At 46.5% G+C, this 17,708-nt stretch overlaps 1 protein-coding gene across 1 annotated transcript in view; it reads right to left on the bottom strand.

Moving 5' to 3' along the window:
* The window catches only part of RAPGEF5 (Rap guanine nucleotide exchange factor 5), a 997,318-nt gene that overhangs the window by 591,316 nt on the left and 388,294 nt on the right, over nt 1-17,708 (bottom strand). The window contains exon 4 of the mRNA XM_086941717.1: nt 7,259-7,380. Within this exon, the coding sequence (XP_086797843.1) occupies nt 7,259-7,380 (122 nt within the window). The remainder of the gene's footprint in view (nt 1-7,258; nt 7,381-17,708) is intronic.

Here is a 17,708-nt window from a genome sequence, read left to right as displayed (position 1 = left end):
TGGGGATACAACTGATTATGGCAGAGCAAGGAACAAGAATATGAACAGTCAGACTGATGAAAAGAAAAAGAAAGTTGAAGAGGTGGTGTGGAAGAGAGACGTATATTAAAGAAAATGAGGAGAGACATAGAAAGAAGCAGGCAACGTATAGCGACACAAAGTAGTACTGTGACACAAAACACAAAAACAACGTTTATTTTCAGAACATTCTTTTCATTGGACATTGAACCATGCATGTCCCGCTTCCCATTTGCCATCTGTGTAGAATTCATTCCAGAAACACTGATTCGTATAACAGCCATGTAGTGTTAGACAACTTGATTAGTCCGGGCGTTTAATCTAACATCACTTTGCATCTATGGACATCTATATTGGTTAAATAAAACTCAGAATCCCAGAATACACAGCGATATTGCTTACAAATCCAGAACTGGATGAGTGGATCCGATGTTATATGTAGCCACCTGGTAGCTACATCACCTCTTCTTTCACATACCGCTTATTCCTGCTCCTTGCTGAATATGGGTGATTTTTGTTTGAGACGTGAAATGGCCATGCTCTGTTGAATAGTTAGTGGTAAATAGTCGTGCTGTCGCTATGGTCTAATAATAATGGCAACCGTTCTATAATGTTCTCTCTTTCGTCCCCCACACAGTGCTCAGAGCCTCTATTGCTTTGGAACAGGTTTATTCCACAAAGAACAATAACTGCAATTACATTAGAGCGCCGAGCGTCTGTGCATCTCAAGCTCCGGTCGCCAACTGCCGTACGTAGTTTTGCGCTCTTCTCTTTCCCTCCTGCGCATGCGCGCCGGTCTCGCTCTCGTCTACAGCGTGACGCGTCATCGCGTTCACGCTCGTAGACTAGAGCGCAACACCACATATATCCCCCTTTTAACATTTAAATGGAAAATAGTTCTAGTCCATCTCTAATGTCCACTCATATCAAAGTCTCTATATCTTGAAGGCAAAGTGACTGTTCTACCCATGCGGGTGCACCTTACCGGTAAGCTCTCTTCTGCCTCGCTCTCTCCACGTAACCTCTCACTGTCTCTCTGGTCCTCTCTCTGCTCATCGCTGGCAGGGGTATGGTAACTCCCTGTTGACTCTGTAGTTTGTGTTTCTCTTTCTCCACCTTCTCCTCTGTCTTCAGAGGGTTCACTCATGCTCTCTTCACTGGTGGGCCTTTCTACTTCGGCCCCTATGGGTATCTCCTCCTCCTCTGACTTGGGCCACTTGACAATCCTGTTGACTCTTGCCATGCGGTCTTGGGACCACACCTTACCATCGCTGAGGAGAGCAGCTCTGCCTCGAACTTCTTTGACTTGCAAGGGTTGGCTATACTTGCTCTCTCCTTTCTTTTGCAGTGTGGGAAGCTTGACTCGGACCCATTCTCCTTCTTCCAGCACTGTTTCTTTAGTGTTGCGTCGTCTGTCGTAATGGGCTGCATATATCCTTTGGGCCTTCTCTAGGTTGTGCTGGACCACAGCAGGGGACCAATTGCTGGTTATCGTTTTTTCTCTCCACACCACGTTGTCTCTGGTGAACGGGAGTCCGCCTCTCAGCACTTGGAAGGGGCTGTACCCCACCACCGTGGGGGTGATCCTATACGCCCACAGCATGCTCTGTATCTCGGTTTCCCAATCTTTTCCCTGCGTGATGGCCGCCTGTATGGAACCCATTAGCACACGGTTGAACCGCTCTACTTGGCCGTTACACGCCGGGTGGTAGATGGCCGTGTGTTTCGACTCTATCCCGTTCCTCTTCATGAATCGTGTCCATTTGTCTGAGACGAACTGTGGTCCGTTGTCACTAAGTATTGTTTTGGGTATTCCTTCCCTTAAGAACAAGGAAGTCAGGAACTTCAGCACCGTTTCAGTGTCCATAGATTCTTGTACGTCGACTTCCGGCCATTTCGAATATTTGTCTATGACCACACACAAATATTTATTCACTCCTCTGTTATCAAGCACTGGCCCTAGGAGGTCAATAGCTAAATTTTCCCAAGGGTTTTGAGGGTTCTCGAGCTTACCTAAAGCTGGTCTGAGAGGTCGGAGTATTTTGTCCGCTCCTTGGCAAAGTTCACACTCTCTCACTTGCCTTTCTATTTGGGTATCCATGCCAGGCCACCAGTACATGTAAATGTCCTTCGTGCAATTGTTTCAATAACGTAGGCACGAGGGCTTCAGGTGGGACCACTCTTTCTCCTCTGTATAGAAAGACCCCCGAATCACTCAGGGACAGCTCTTCCCTCATTTTGTAGAACTTCCGTACTCCCGCTGTGAGCCTCCTTTTGTCAGGCCATCCTGAGGTGAGGTGCCATTTAACTTCCGATTTCTCCTCATCTTGTTCGTATGCTGCTGCCCATTCTTGTCTGCTAATTGTCATCTCATTGTCAGCCATGCTTGCTACCATCTCCTCTTTGTCCGGTGCACTCTCCGGAGCGTCCTCCATGGCAGATGCTCTGCTGAGGTAATCGGCCACCCTGTTTTGAGTTCCTGGTAGATATTCAACATCATACGTGTAGTCTAATAATTTGAGCGTCATTTTTGCTATGCGTGGGGTCGCAGTGTCGTGACCAGAAGACGTCAGGACCTTGACTAGGGGTTTGTGATCCGTTTGGAGCTTAAACCAGGTGCCCCAGATGAATTGTCGGAACTTGCCCATTGCCCAGGTGACTGCCAGCATCTCTTTTTCAATGACGCTGTATCTTTGTTCCGTCGGGGAAAGAGCCCGTGAAGCAAAACTGATGGTTTCAACTGACCCATTCGCCCTTTCCTGTGCTAACACTGCCCCTAGGCCTTTATCACTAGCGTCTGTCGTCAAGATGGTGTTGCCGGAGGGGACGTAACCTTGCAAGGGAATGGCTTCGCTGATGCAGTTCTTTACTGTTTCGAATTCGTTTTGGGCTTCAGTGTCCCACTCGAACTTCGACTTGTCTCTGATGAGCTGTCGCATCCTGTAAGTTTTGGTGGCAAAGTGTCTCACAAATTTACTATAGTACTCGACCATTCCCAGGAATGACCGTACTTCTTCCTTGGTTCTCGGGGCCTTGGCTTCTTTGATGGCTCTCACGTTCTGTTCCTTTGGAGAAATGCCATGTGTACCGATCTCGTGTCCCAAGTATGTGACTGAGGACATCCCTATTTTGCATTTGCTCCATTCTGCCGTAAGGCCTTTGTCTTGTAACACCTTGAGGACTTTGGTTAGCTTGCTGTCATGATCTTCCCTGTTGGACCCCATCACCAGGATGTCGTCCTGGAAATACTGAACTCCTGGTATGTCTTTGAACAAATGATGCATCAACTTTTGAAAGACCGCGGCTGCTGATGCTAGACCAAAGGGCATGCGGCGGAATTGATAGCACCCAAAGGGTGTGATGAAGGAGGTGTACTTTCTACTTGTAGGATGCAGGTCGATTTGGTGGTAGGCTGACGTGAGATCTATGGTTGAGAAATGGGTAATTCCTTTAGTTCTCGCAAGCATCTCCTCGATTCTGGGTAGGGGGAACTTCTCGACAATGAGGCATTTGTTGAGTTCGAGGAGGTCCACGCAGAGACGGACTTTCCCATTAGGTTTCTTGGCTACTACCAGGGGGGACAACCACTCTGAACTATCCACAGGTTCTATGATGCCCTGTTTTTCTAGTCTCTGGAGTTCCTGTTGTACGGCTTCACTGGTAGATATGGGGATGTTCCTGACCTTGTGGGTCACTGGCCTCGCCCCCTCCTTGAGCATCATCTTGTGGACAAATTTGTCTAGTTTCCCTACTGTTCCTCCGAATACCTTGGGGTAGGCAGTTTTCCATTCTTCTCCGTTGGTGATAGGCCATTCGTCCGTCAAAAGGATTTGTTCTTTGCCCCCTGGGTTTAGTACAATTCCTAGGTCTCCTGCATCTCTCCATCCGAGTACAGAAGGACCCTTCTCTGCTACATACAATGTGCAGGTGGCTGATCTCCCTCTGAACTCGAACTTGAAATTTCTACAGCCCACCAGGGGAATGGCGTTCTCGGTGTTTGAGACTGCACGAATGTCCGGTGGCCGTAGATCAGGCCCTACCACGGGTGCGAAATCTTCTTCCCATATGGATCTTTGCACTATCGTCCAGGGGGAACCTGAGTCAACTGCCACATGTACTTTTACTCCCCCGATGAGCATATCCGTGCGAGGTTTATCCCTGCGTTTACCTGCCACATCCAGTACTTGATCTTCAATACACAGTACCATTTCTCCATCCTCCTGATCATCTTCCTCACTGATTTCAGACGTCGCTGATTCCACGCACTTGACCGTGGACTTCTTCCCCTTCTTGCGGCACACTTTCTCAAAATGGCCGACCAGGGCGCAGAACGCGCATCTGGCGCGAAATGCTGGACAACGTTTATCTTGAGCTGAGTGCGCTGTGCTGCCACACCTGTAACATGAGAATTTGCTTTCTGCTGCAGGGCGCCCCATTTGTTTCCCTGTCCATTTTGTTTCCCGTTTCTGTTCTTCATATAAACCTTTTTGTTTGTTGGAGGCCGAGGCCTCATCGATCTTGTTAACCATCTGCTTCTGAGTGCTTTCTCGTTTGGCTGCATCTGCACAGCGCTTCGACATCTCAGCCTTTTTCATCATGGCTATGACGTCCTTGAGCGATGTTTCGTTCTGTGCCCACAGTTTGTCCTGGACCGATCTGTTGGTAGTATGCATAACTATTTGGTCCTTTATGTACTCATATTGCAGTGCTCCATATAGGCACGTGATGGCCAGGCGTCGTAGTGCGGCCACGTAGTCATCTATGGATTCACCAGTTTCCTGTTTCCTTTGCTGGAAATTGTAACGGTCTATGGAAACACACACTGCTGGGCGAAAATGGTTGTCTAGGTCTTCTAGTGCATTTTTGAAGACATCGGTCTCTGTTGCACCCCGTTCCTTGGGCACGATGTTTGTGAACACCCTCACCCCTTCGGGACCTAGGTTGTGGAGCAATAACCTCTTTTTCCTCGCTGGGGCGTATGCTTCACCATTTTCGTCCTCTAGTGCTTCTATGTAGTTCTTGAAGTACTCCCTCCAGTCCTCCCATTTCATCTGGGGTTCCCCTGGTCTGGGTAGGAATGGGATGGGGGCCATCAGAGCTGAGGACTGGTTTGCCATCTTGGCTTCGCCTCTAGGAGCTTCTGCTTGGGCTCTGGGGTTGTTGGGTGCACCGGACGCTCCTGCTCCACCTGCGGAGTCTCCTTGACTTCTGGGACTACCTGGAGCGTTATCCCCTATCCCTTGCGTTGGGTTGGTGGACTGTACCCCCTCCTCTGGCGTTTGGATGGTGCCTTTAGTTGCCAGCGTGCTGGGTAATAAGCTCCTTGTCCCGGGGACAGCACTGACCTGAGGATTGCTTATGGTCTGCCTCCTGCCGAGTGGTATGGGTGCGCTGCCGCCACGCTCTATGCTTCTGCGTTGTTGCTGCTTCGATGCTCTGTTCTCTGGGACTGGGTTGGTACTTGGTTCCCGGATCAGTACCCAGTTTGACTGTGCATGGACGATGGGGTGATTCCCATCCTCGTCGCCAATATAATGTTCTCTCTTTCGTCCCCCACACAGTGCTCAGAGCCTCTATTGCTTTGGAACAGGTTTATTCCACAAAGAACAATAACTGCAATTACATTAGAGCGCCGAGCGTCTGTGCATCTCAAGCTCCGGTCGCCAACTGCCGTACGTAGTTTCGTGCTCTTCTCTTTCCCTCCTGCGCATGCGCGACGGTCTCGCTCTCGTCTACAGCGTGACGCGTCATCGCGTTCACGCTCGTAGACTAGAGCGCAACACCACACGTTCAAATGACCTACACTGTTTTAAAGCCATGCCTATTCCAAAACCTGAAGCCAAAGGTGATGCTACCTACTCAGTGCTCCCCTACATACACTAACATCATGTTTGGATACTTAAGGCCGCTTAATATGATATTTACTATGGTGAGGCAGTTATGTCTGCTAAAACAAGACTATATTAATAATATAATATTTATATTAATACTTGAACACCTATTTCTGTAGCTGTGACACAAATGGAGGCGGAGGAGATTATATCCGAGCAATTTTGAGTGGAGTATGCACTTAAAACTGAACTGAAGTTATTCTGGTAAAGCTTGTATTTCTTCCATAAAAATACAGTGTTATTAGCCAAAGATGCACAGATTGCTTTGATGCATTGCAAATCTGTATTAAGATTCGCAATTATTTAGATGAAATTGTGCAGCAGGCATGGAAGACCACTTGAATAATCCTCTTCTCATGGCTCTGATCTGAAATTACATAACCGCATATAAATAAGACACAAGTGCAGGGTCAGGAGGCCACTGCATCTTGCACCACCCATTGTCCCAGCCAGCACTGTCGGTGACAGTACAAACACACCTATCATCACGCTCCTACAATTGTAGCTCTCCAAACTATTCCAGTCCCCCAAAGCTCGAAGAATGGGTTGGGGGAAAGGTATTAGTCATTTTAATGCACATTGAAATAATAAACAACGGTGGTTGTACTCATCTGTAAATAAAAGGAACAGTGCCACCATGTGGCAGACTGTCATAAGTGCAGGTGTTGGTTAAGTGCCGATGCTGAGCACCGGAAACCATCAGCACAAATTAAGCACCTCAATAGTGCCCTAAATAGTCAGTGCTCCTGCCTCGTCTTACTCGTGGTCCCCCTCCTCTACTTAGAGACAGTGGGGTTGCTGGCTTCCTCTTGCAGAGCCTTAGATGACTCACTATCTAAACACTCCGACTTGATGGCCCATCTTCACAGGGACATCATGTCATGGTGACAGTCTTTATTCCCTTTTACATCAGTGCGACTGTTACTGGATTATCTTGTTCAGGACTGCAGTGCAAGGTGCAAGGTGTAGTTGTCCTAAACTAGAAACATTGCTAAATGGCACCAGCACGATGTGTGTCGGGCCACTTTTTTATTTTTCAAAAACAAACCTCTGCTTTGAGAGCTCATTTAAAAAAACAGTTTGCTAAGCCTGTGCCACCAGTATGGCTCCTGCTGGCCAAACTCTTCAGCCTTGCTAGCAATTCCAAGCCGGCAGCTGCTCTGTAGGTTTTGAAATCCCACCTAGGCAGGCAGGGATCTCTCAATATAGCGGGCTGTCCACTATCTGGTGAATGGGGGTTATTTCCTCCACTTGACCAGGCAGGATAGCCTGCAGCCCCCACCGTCTACACCACCCTGTATAAATTTCAATGGAAATGCAGGCGGCTTTCTGAGCTGAGCACTTCTCACCTGAAGACAGAATCCCCATCTTCATTAGGATTTGCCAGACACCTGCTGCTGAAGATCTTCTTTGGACAGAGGGACAATACTGTATGAGCCAGTCAACTAGCTCGGATCCAACAAACGACCTCCTGAAAAGAAATCAAGAGATACGGACCCTATTAATTTTACAAAAAAACATTTCAGTAGGCAGTGTTTAATTGGTGTCAATGGATGCAGAAGATGAGCAGCAACATTAATATCTGGAAACCAAGAATAGTTTTACAGCATTAGACTGTGACCCAAAAGAAGAGACAGAAAATGGAGAAAAAAGGTCAAGGAGAAAGACAGTAAATAGTGAATGAGGGAAAAAACTGTAATTATAAAGGGCATGCAAGAATAGGAGAGAGAAGGGTTGAAGCGTTGGGTGGGTGAACAAAAGAGGCATAATGTTGAATCAGGACTAGGCAGTCTTGATTTCAACAAACCCAACACTCGGCAGTGTATGCCTGTGACTGTTGTGAAAATGGTTTGGCCCTTGTAAACATTTTGAGTTTTTTTTAACAAATTAAGCGCAATCAACAGTGTGCATGTTCATCAGTGTTATTCTCCAAAATGGGAATTGACTGGGTAAATAAACTTAAGGGTATAAGGATGTGGAGTAACGGTTAAAGCGGCTGACTTTGAAGCTGGGGAACCGTTTTTGTTTTCTCTGTGGTAGGCTACTCATCCTGTGATTCTGGGCAAGTCACTGTTGGCCTTATTACGAGTTTGGCATTCCATATGACTGCTTAACTCATGGTGGCGGTCTGACCACTGCCACGCTGAGGTCCTAGCCGCAGTATTAGGAGTGTGATGGTCAAACTGCCACAGGACCGCTGCAAAAGTCTGGGATCAAGGATCCCGTGGCAGCCGTGCAGCGACCAGGCATAGTTATATGCTGGCACCACGAAGCATTATTTGGAGTTGCCAAACCATCACCCTTTGCATGGTGGCGAGCCCGCCATGAAAAGGGTGGCGGTGAGGCAACTGAGGCTCCTGGGCCTGGAATGAATGAGGAGGGCACATGTAGGGCCCCCTTGGATTTGAACCCCCATTTTCTCCATGGTGTGGCATGTATGTCCGACTGAGCAGGATGGTGCAGTCGTCGCTCTGACGGTGGTGGTCTGCATGTTAGGCTCGTCTATGAGCCTAACAGACCACGGGTGTCAAACCGCTGCAGGGCCGCTCGCTAGACTAGGATTGAAGTCCTAATCTGGCGTACTGCAGCACCACAGCTTTGGCTGTCCCAAAGCAGATGATGCCTTCACCAACCGCATAGGACCACCGAAGTCGTAATAAGACCCTAAATCTCTATTTGCCTAAAAAGGAATTTGTCTGTCTGTAATGTAACTGGTGCTCATGTAAAGTGCTCCAATACCTTCCAGTCGAGATCGCGCTATATAAAGCTGCAAAAAAAACTTATAAAATTGGGCTTACTAATATTCATAAAATAGCACTGCTATGCTATGTTGTTGAACAGAGTGTCTTCTACAAAGGGAACATGGAGTCTAACTATACAGAATATATCATGCTCATAAACCCACATCTATTACCAGACAAACAGCGATTTCATATTAAACTGCAAAGTAAAACTGACATTAGTGATACATAAACTAGAATTTTTAGACCTTGCAGTAATTAATTGTCACGACAAGTAATTATGCTATCATTTAGATTTAAAAACCCTTTTAATACATTTTCATGTTCATTGAATCTTGTGTTAAATCAGCCATACACATCCGCCACTTAAAATTAGTTCATGCTAAAATGAACATTCTCATCCACAGAATGAATATACACACGATGCTCAGCGAGACACCCTTTTTCTACTTTTGTGATGATAATTTTAAACACATACAAATTTCTAGTCCGAAATATTGGTTACAAAATGATTTACTCATTGTAATAGGATTTATATTAACTCCAACGAGGCGATTTTTTTAACAAACCTTTTTAGAGCCATGATATAAATATAAGACTACATTCTGAGAACTATATTATGAAATCACACCCTCCTCTGTGTTATGGTAACTCCCCAACCTTTCATTCTTGGGCTACGGTCCCTTAGGAGGGTGGCCACATTACTCCATGATTGTGGAACACCATATAAATCAATAATTAGAATCTCTCTTTACATATAATTAATTTATTTGACTCTTGTGAAGTGTTGTGCAGTGCAGTATTACCTTTTTGAAAATAACACATTGATTGGTTAGAGTAGAAGTAAGTGTCCAACGACCAGGCTCAGCAACCATGACCAATTTACTTCAGAGCAACCTGTTGTGATGGTAAATCACCAAAAGAAGAGGCAGACTCGGGAGTTTCCTTGGGGGAAAGTTCGTATTTATTTTGTACATATATCCTCACAGGAGGAGCGCCGGGCGTCTTATAATGTGCACCGATCGCTCCCGAATGCGCGCCTAATCGCTCGCGTATGCGCACTGCTCTTCGCGGTCTCGTCCTTGCGTGCCGCGTCATCACGCGCCCGCTAAGGACTAGACTGCTACACTACATATCTCCCCTTTTTTCTCATACACAAAGAGATGGAATAAGTCCACAATTTCAACATCCCCCAATTCAAAGTCTCTGAAGCGAGCGGGTGTGACCACCGCTCTCCCTGCACGTGTACGCCTTACCGGGGTAGAAGCCTCTCGGACACCATCTCCCACAGGGCTCAACACTCCACTCCTCATCTGACTCAGTTCATTTTTCTGGGGTGTCAAGTCTCTTTCAATACTCTCTTCCTCTACCCTTGGGGCTTCCAGATCTTCTCTCTCTACGTGCAATTGTCCTTCCACTTGGCTTTCACTCTGTTCCATAGGTCTCTCCTCTCTGCCACTCAGTCCTTGATCTTGTTGGCCTTTCTCTTTTTCCTCAGGCCACTGTAGAATTTTGTTAATTATAGCCATGCGGTCCTGGGACCACACGTTTCCGTCACTAAGCAATGCAGCTCTGTCATATACTTCTTCCACTTGCATGGGTGGGCTGTACTTGCTTTCTCCTTTCCTTTTCAGTATAGCCAACTTGACTCTCACCCACTCCCCTTTTTCCAATGTCACTTCTTTCACGTTTCTTCTCCTGTTATAGTGCTGTGTATACACTTTTTGGGCCCTTTCGAGATTGTGCTGGACTACAGCAGGTGACCATTTGCTGGTGACGTTCTTCTCCCTCCAGACCACATTGTCCTTTGTGAACGGATGCCTGTCCCTTAGGATCTGAAAGGGGCTGTACCCTGTGGAGGTGGGGGTAATCCTGTCCACCCATAACATGCTTTGGACCTCCTTCTCCCAATCTTTGCCCTTCATGATGGTGGCTTGTATGGATCCCATGAGGACACGATTAAATCTCTCCACCTGTCCGTTGCTCGCAGGGTGATACACAGAAGTGTGTTTCACTTTGATTCCATTCCTTTCCGCGTACTTGTGCCACTTAGCAGATGTGAACTGCGGACCGTTGTCACTGAGGACCGTCCTCGGAATCCCTTCTCTCAGGAACACTGATGTGAGAAACTTGATGATCGTGTCAGTGTCCATCTCATCCTGCACATGTATTTCTGGCCCCTTGAAATACTTGTCCACCCAAATACATAAGTATTTCGGCGTGCCTTAATTATCCAGCACTGGTCCCAGAATATCAACTGATACATCCCCCCATGGGTTGCGCGGTTGGTCAAACTTCCCCAGCGCTGGTCTCAAAGGTTTCAATATTTTGTCGGCTCCTTGACACTGGTCACAGTCCCTCACATGCCTTTCTACTTGGATTTCCAATCCTGGCCACCAATACATTTGTCTCACTCACAGCTTTGTTTTCACAATGCCAAGATGTCCCTCATGAAGCTGGCGCAGTAGGAGCGGGATTAGTCTCGTGGGTGGCACCACCTTGTCACCTTGATAAAAGAAGATTTCCGAGTCGCTCACCAATAGTTCTTCCCTTAGTTCATAGAATTTTTGAAGAACTTCCTTCAACCTCCTTTTTTCTGGCCAACCACCGAGCACACATTCTTTGACCTCCTTCATGTCTTCGTCCTCTTCATATGCCTGCGCCCACTCTTGCTTGCTGATTACTTTCTCGGGATCCTCCATCACAGCTATCATCTCTTCATTCTCCACCGAAGAATTTGGCGCCTCTTTCATGGCCAAAGCTCGACTAAGGTAGTCAGCAACTTTGTTGCGTGCCCCCGGTATGTACTCAAAATCATACCTGAATTCCAGCGGTTTCAGCGTCATCTTGGCAATGCGTGGGGTAGCAGTCGCATGTCCACTCGAGGTGAGCACCTTGACCAACGGTTTGTGGTCCGTTTGCAGACGAAATCTCTTGCCCCATAGGAACTGCCTGAACTTCCCCATGGCCCATACACCCACCAGCATTTCCTTCTCAGTTACACTGAACCTGGATGCGAAGCTGAGGGTGTCCTGAGTACCATCTTCTCTTTCTTGTGCGAGAACTGCTCCTAGACCCTTCTCTCTGGCATCTGTGGTCAGTATGGTCTGTCCAAGAGGATCATGTCCATGCAAGGGTACTGCTTGGCTTATGTCCGCCTTCAACACTTCGAATTCCCTCTGTGCTTCTTCATCCCAATGAAACGCCGTCTTGTTTCTTATGAGCTGTCTCAATTGATGTGTCTTAGTCGCAAAGTGCTGAACGAATTTACTACAGTATTCAGCCATCACTAGGAAGGTTCTCACTTCTTCCTTGCTGACGGGGGCTCTGGCATCACAAATTGCCTTCACATTCTCCCTCTTAGGGGTCATCTAGTGGAATGTTTCCCAAAAATGCCATAGATGCTCCTAGTTTACGTGTAGAGTGAGCTCTAGGAGGAACAGTTAATGTTCTCTTTGCTTTTAAGTAGCATATTTGAATGCATTTTACAATCCATCTGGCAATGCCCGCTTTAGAGATGGGATTGCCTTTATGTGTAGGAGAAAATGCAACAAATAGCTGTTTTGTCTTTCTGAAAGTTTGTGTTCTTTCTATATAGTACAATATTGCCCTTCTAACATCCAATGTATGTAGGGCTCTTTCCGCTACTGTTTGTGGTTTTTTAAAGAAAACCAGTAATTCCACTGACTGATTGATGTGGAATGCCGAAATTACCTTTGGTAAGAATTTTGGGTTTGTTCTAAGAACCACTTTATTTTGGTGTAACTGCATGAATGGTTCTTGAATCGTAAAAGCCTGCAACTCACTTACTCTTCTAAGTGACGTGATAGCTATGAGGAAGGCCACCTTCCATGTGAGGAATTGTATTTCACACCTATGCATAGGTTCAAAGGGTGGCCCCATTAGTCTGGTAAGTACTATGTTGAGATTCCAGACTGGGGAAGGTGGTCGTCTTGGTGGAATGACTCTTCTGAGTCCCTCCATGAAAGCTTTAATTGCTGGTACTTTAAACAGGGAAAGATGTTGCCTGTTTTGTAGGTACGCCGCTATGGCTGCGAGATGAACTCTGATAGAGGTATATGCTAAGTTACATTGCTGCAAGTGTAGTAAATAGCAAATGATTTGTTTAGTGGATGCGTCCAGAGGGTTGATGTGCTTACTGTTACAGTGTATAGCAAACCTCTTCCATTTTGCTGCATAGCATGCTCTGGTGGTAGGACGTCTTGCTTGTTTAATGATTTCCATACATTCTGGTGGTAAATCTAAATATCCAAACTCTATGACCTCAGGAGCCAGATCGCTAGGTTCAGTTGTTTGGGATCTGGGTGCATTATTTCTCCATGGTTCTGTGTAAGATGCATGGGCAATAATCTTAGTTTTTGATGTGGCACCTGTGAGAGTTGTAGTAGCGTGGTGAACCACGGCTGTCTTGCCCACGTGGGTACCACTAGTATCATTGTCATTGAGTGTTGCTGCAGTTTCCGAACCAGTAACGGAATTAGTGGGAGAGGAGGGAAAGCGTAAGCAAATTTGTTGGACCAATTTATCCATAGTGCATTGCCCTGGGACTGTTGGTGTGGGTACCTGGATGCGAAGTTTTTGCATTTTGCGTTCTGATGATTGGCAAACAGATCTATCTCTGGTTGCCCCCATCTCTGGAAGAATGGCTGCAGTATTTGGTCGTGCAGCTCCCATTCGTGTACTTGTTCTGACTGTCTGCTTAGGATGTCTGCTATCTGATTTTGAACTCCTGGTAGGTGTTCTGCTAACAGATAAATCTTTTGAGGAATGGCCCATCTCCAAATGTCCTGTGCTAGTTTGGATAGTTGGAGAGAGTGTGTCCCCCCCTGTTTTTGGATATAATACATTGCAGTCATGTTGTCTGTTCTGATCAGGACTGCCTTGCTTGTTATTTGCATTTGGAAAGCTTTTAGTGCTAGAAATACTGCTAATAGTTCCAGGTAGTTGATGTGCAGTTTCTTTTGCTGCACACTCCACTTCCCCTGCACTGTGTATTTGTCCATATGCGCTCCCCATCCGGAGAGCGATGCGTCCGCTGTTATTATCACTTGTGGAATTGGTTCTAGGAACGACCGTCCCTTGGAAATGTTTTCTGTGTTCCACCACTTCAGAGAGCGATACGTCCGGTCGTTTACCAACACCAGATCTGTAATCTGACCTTGAGCCTGATTCCACTGTGTCGCTAGACACTCCTGTAGTGGACGCATTTGTAGCCTGGCATGTGGTATTAGCAGTATGCAGGAGGACATCATGCCTAACAGTTGCATAAACACTCGTGCTGGTAGTGAGTGTTGTGGTTGAAATCTTTGTATTAACCCGACCATTGTTTGTATCCTGATCGGATTGGGGTATGCTATTGCCTTTTCTGTGTCTATAGTAGCCCCCAGGTATTGCTGAATCTTGTTTGGTTGCAGGTGTGATTTTTTGTAGTTCACCGTAAACCCTAGGTGGTGTAGCAACTGAATTGTCTTCTGTGTGTTGTGAAGACATTCTTCTTGTGACTTGGCCTTTATTAGCCAATCGTCCAAGTAGGGGAAGACATGTATTTGTTGTCTTCTTAGGTGTGCTGCCACCACAGCTAGGCATTTTGTGAACACTCTTGGTGCCGTTGTGACCCCGAACGGAAGGACTTTGAACTGATAGTGTTGTCCTTCCACTACAAACCTTAGGTATTTTCTGTGGGCTTTGTGAATTGGGATATGAAAGTAAGCGTCTTTTAGATCCAGTGTAGAAAGAAAGTCCCCTTTCTTCAGTAAAGGGAGTACCTGTTGGAGCGTGACCATGTGGAAATGTTCCGAATTTATGTAAGCATTGAGAGGTCTGAGGTCCAAGATTGGTCTTAGGGACCCGTCTTTTTTGGGGATTAGGAAGTATAGAGAGTATACTCCTGTCCCTTGTTGATTTTTTGGGACCTTCTCTATTGCATGCTTTTGTAGAAGTGCTAGTACTTCTTCTTTTAACAATGTCAGATGATCTTGACTCATTGGACGCTGTTTGGGGGGGATGTTTGGTGGGGTAGCTGTGAGTTCCAGGCAATAACCATGTTGGATAATCTGTCTCACCCACTTGTCTGATGTGATGTTTTCCCAGACAGGTAGGAACTGTGATAGACGTCCCCCGACCGGTGTTATGTGGTCTGGGGGGAGTTCTATGAAGTCACTGTTTTGGGGTTGAGACGTTGCGGTTGTTATTATTTCCGCGGCCTCTACCTTTGTTGTTGTTACCCCTGTAATTACCTCTTGAATTGCCTTTGGGTGATGTAGGTGTGAAAGAGGTGGATTGCTGATTTGTTCCTGTATTTTTTGAGCCTCCTCTATAGGTGGATCTATGAAAGGAACCTCTTTGTGTTGGCTGTTGCAATGCTCCCATTGACTTCGCCGTTTCTGTATCTTTTTTCATTTTTTCTAAGGTCTCATCTGTGCTTGAACCAAAAAGTGTCTTTTGATCAAATGGTTGGTTCAATAAGGACGTTTGTACTTCCTGTTTGAATCCTGAGATTCTAAGCCATGCATGTCTCCTTAACATGACACTGGTGTTGATGGATCTTGCTGCAGTGTCTGCTGCGTCTAGGGCGCACTTAATGGAAGTATTAGTTATTATTTTACCTTCCTGTATTAACTGATCTGCCTTTTTCTGATGTTCTTTGGGGAGATGTGTGATGAGTTTTTCTAATTCATCATAATGTGCCCTGTCATAACGTGCAAGTAGTGCCTGTGTATTGGCTATACGCCAGCTATTTGCCGCTTGTGATGCTACTCTCTTGCCTGATGCATCTATTAATTTTGACTCTTTATCAGGTGGAGGAGCCTCTCCTGTAGATAATGAGTTTGCTCTTTTACGAGCGTTTGAAACTACAAGCGAGTCCAGAGGTACATGCCCTTTGATAAATATTGGATCCTTTGGAGCCGCCTTATATTTTTTATCAATTCTTGGGTTTAACACCCTAGCCCTCACTGGGTCTTTGAATATTTCTTCTGTGTGACTGAGAAGACCCTTCAACATAGGAAGAGTACCTGGTGTTCTTTGTGCATTAGGTAGCGTCTCTAACAGGAAATCCTCTATTTGAGGTTCTGTATGTATATCTACTTCATGATATTTTGCTGCCCTATTAATGAGCTGTACAAACCCTGTGTTATCATCAGGTGGTGAAGGCTTTGAGGGATATAACTCTGGGTCGTAGCAGGAGGAGTTGTATTTGTCCCCAGTGTTCTCTTTTTTGAAGGAAGAGATTTATCTTCTGTCTGTTCATTCTTTCTCTTCTTCGTCACTACTTTGCCAGTTTGCGGATCGATAAACAAAATCTTTTGTTTGGGATCTGTCTGTTGCTCCTGAATCGGTACCGAAGGCCTTGGTTCCGAAAGGTGCTTATGTTTTCGATCGTCAATGTTCGGTGTTTTCGGCACCGAGTGTCTACTCGATTCCGACTTCCTGGGTATCGAGTGAGTCTTGGACGACGAATCATGTTTCTGTTTCGACATGGAATGTTTCGATACCGAGCTTTCCCTTGTATGAAGCTTCGGTGTCGAAGTCGATGTTGACCTTTTCTCGGATCCGACATGGTGGGAGGCCGAGTGTTTCGGTTTCAGTTTCGGTTTCGTTGCCGGGCCCGAGGGCGGGGCGTCGGAAACTTTTTTCTGCGGTTTGACCGGGCTCGAAGGCGGGGTCGTTACCACACGGGGTCGGTTTTTCGGTAAGGGGACGTCGTCACTCACGGTTTGTTGCACGTCGAGTTCTTCGACATCCGACTGGTCCCCTTCCGACCCCGACTGATCCTCATGATCCTCTTCTTCCTCAAGTTGCTCGTCTCCGAACAGCTCCGGGATCGCCTCCGACTGCATTCTGGAAACCTCGTGTCTTCTAGCCCGACGATTTCTAATCGTTAGCTTGGAGGAGAATGCTGCGCAGGCTTCGCAGTCCCTGGATCCGTGTTCAGGCGATAGACAGAGGTTGCACACCTCGTGTAGGTCCTTGTGTGGGAACTTAGCACCACACGTTGGACATTTTTTGAATGGAGTCCTTTCCATGGACTCCGGGCTTGACTACGTCGAGAAAGGCCTCCTGCGACGTAGATCAGAGTTTTTTCTTCGATGTTGAATTCGCAACGCTCCGGAATGGAAATGAAACGCGTTCAATAATACCGTCGAATTGGAAAGGGAATACGCGCCGATAAATCACTTTTTCCCGAAGTTCATCTGGAGCGTCTCGATCCTCATCCGAACCCGATGGCGGAAAAAAACAATCTAAGGATGGAGCCGATGCCCATGCGCACTACCAACCAAGGGAGGAGTCACCAAGATACAAAAGACTCTCCAAGAGAAAAACAAAGTGCAATCATCCGAGCCCAACACCAGATGGCGATCTATTCATAATGTACCATCTGCAGCCCATATGCCTCGAACAGACTGTTATGCCAGGCTATTTGAACAATATAGGGCCAGACTTTGATCTCAGTGGAAAGCCATCCAACAGCTTGTCAAGGTTGTATGACGTTTCAATGCATGCTTTTACCACGCATGCCTTTACAACACAGGTATTACAAAGCAAGTCGTTACAACGACTTGCGTTGAGGGGCGCTGGATAGTGGAATAGTTTAATTTTCTATTCCAACTCCAGTCCCCGTGGATAGTAGGGAAGGTGTTGGATAGAAAATTAAACTATTCCCTATCCAACAGCGCCCTCCAACGAAAGTCGTTGTAACAACTTTCGTTGTAAATCCTGCATTGTTATGGTAGTGCGTGGTAAAGGTTTAGTTGTAAACGATGTTCCCCGCTTGTCAAAGGCCTTCCGCCCGACAGAGATGGATTCCCTCCTACCACAGTATTACTATGCAAGCTATCAGAGGGAAACCTACTTGGGAATTCCGCTGCGCTTCTAGCAAGTACAGAGCGCCTGTCAGAGCGTCAGAATGCATCATAATCCCATAATGACAGCGGAGCCAGCCTCAGCTCCAATGTCGGGATTACGATGGCACTTTCACACAGCCTTTCCATATCGGCCCTTCGGACATGGAAAGGCTGTCGGAAAGTGACTTTGGGGA

This window comes from Lissotriton vulgaris, chromosome 10 (genome assembly GCF_964263255.1).
Source record: "Lissotriton vulgaris chromosome 10, aLisVul1.2, whole genome shotgun sequence".
Classification (NCBI taxonomy): Eukaryota; Metazoa; Chordata; class Amphibia; order Caudata; family Salamandridae; genus Lissotriton; species Lissotriton vulgaris.
The sequence above is the reverse complement of the archived record's forward strand: the minus strand, read 5'-3'. Positions and strand labels throughout refer to the sequence as shown.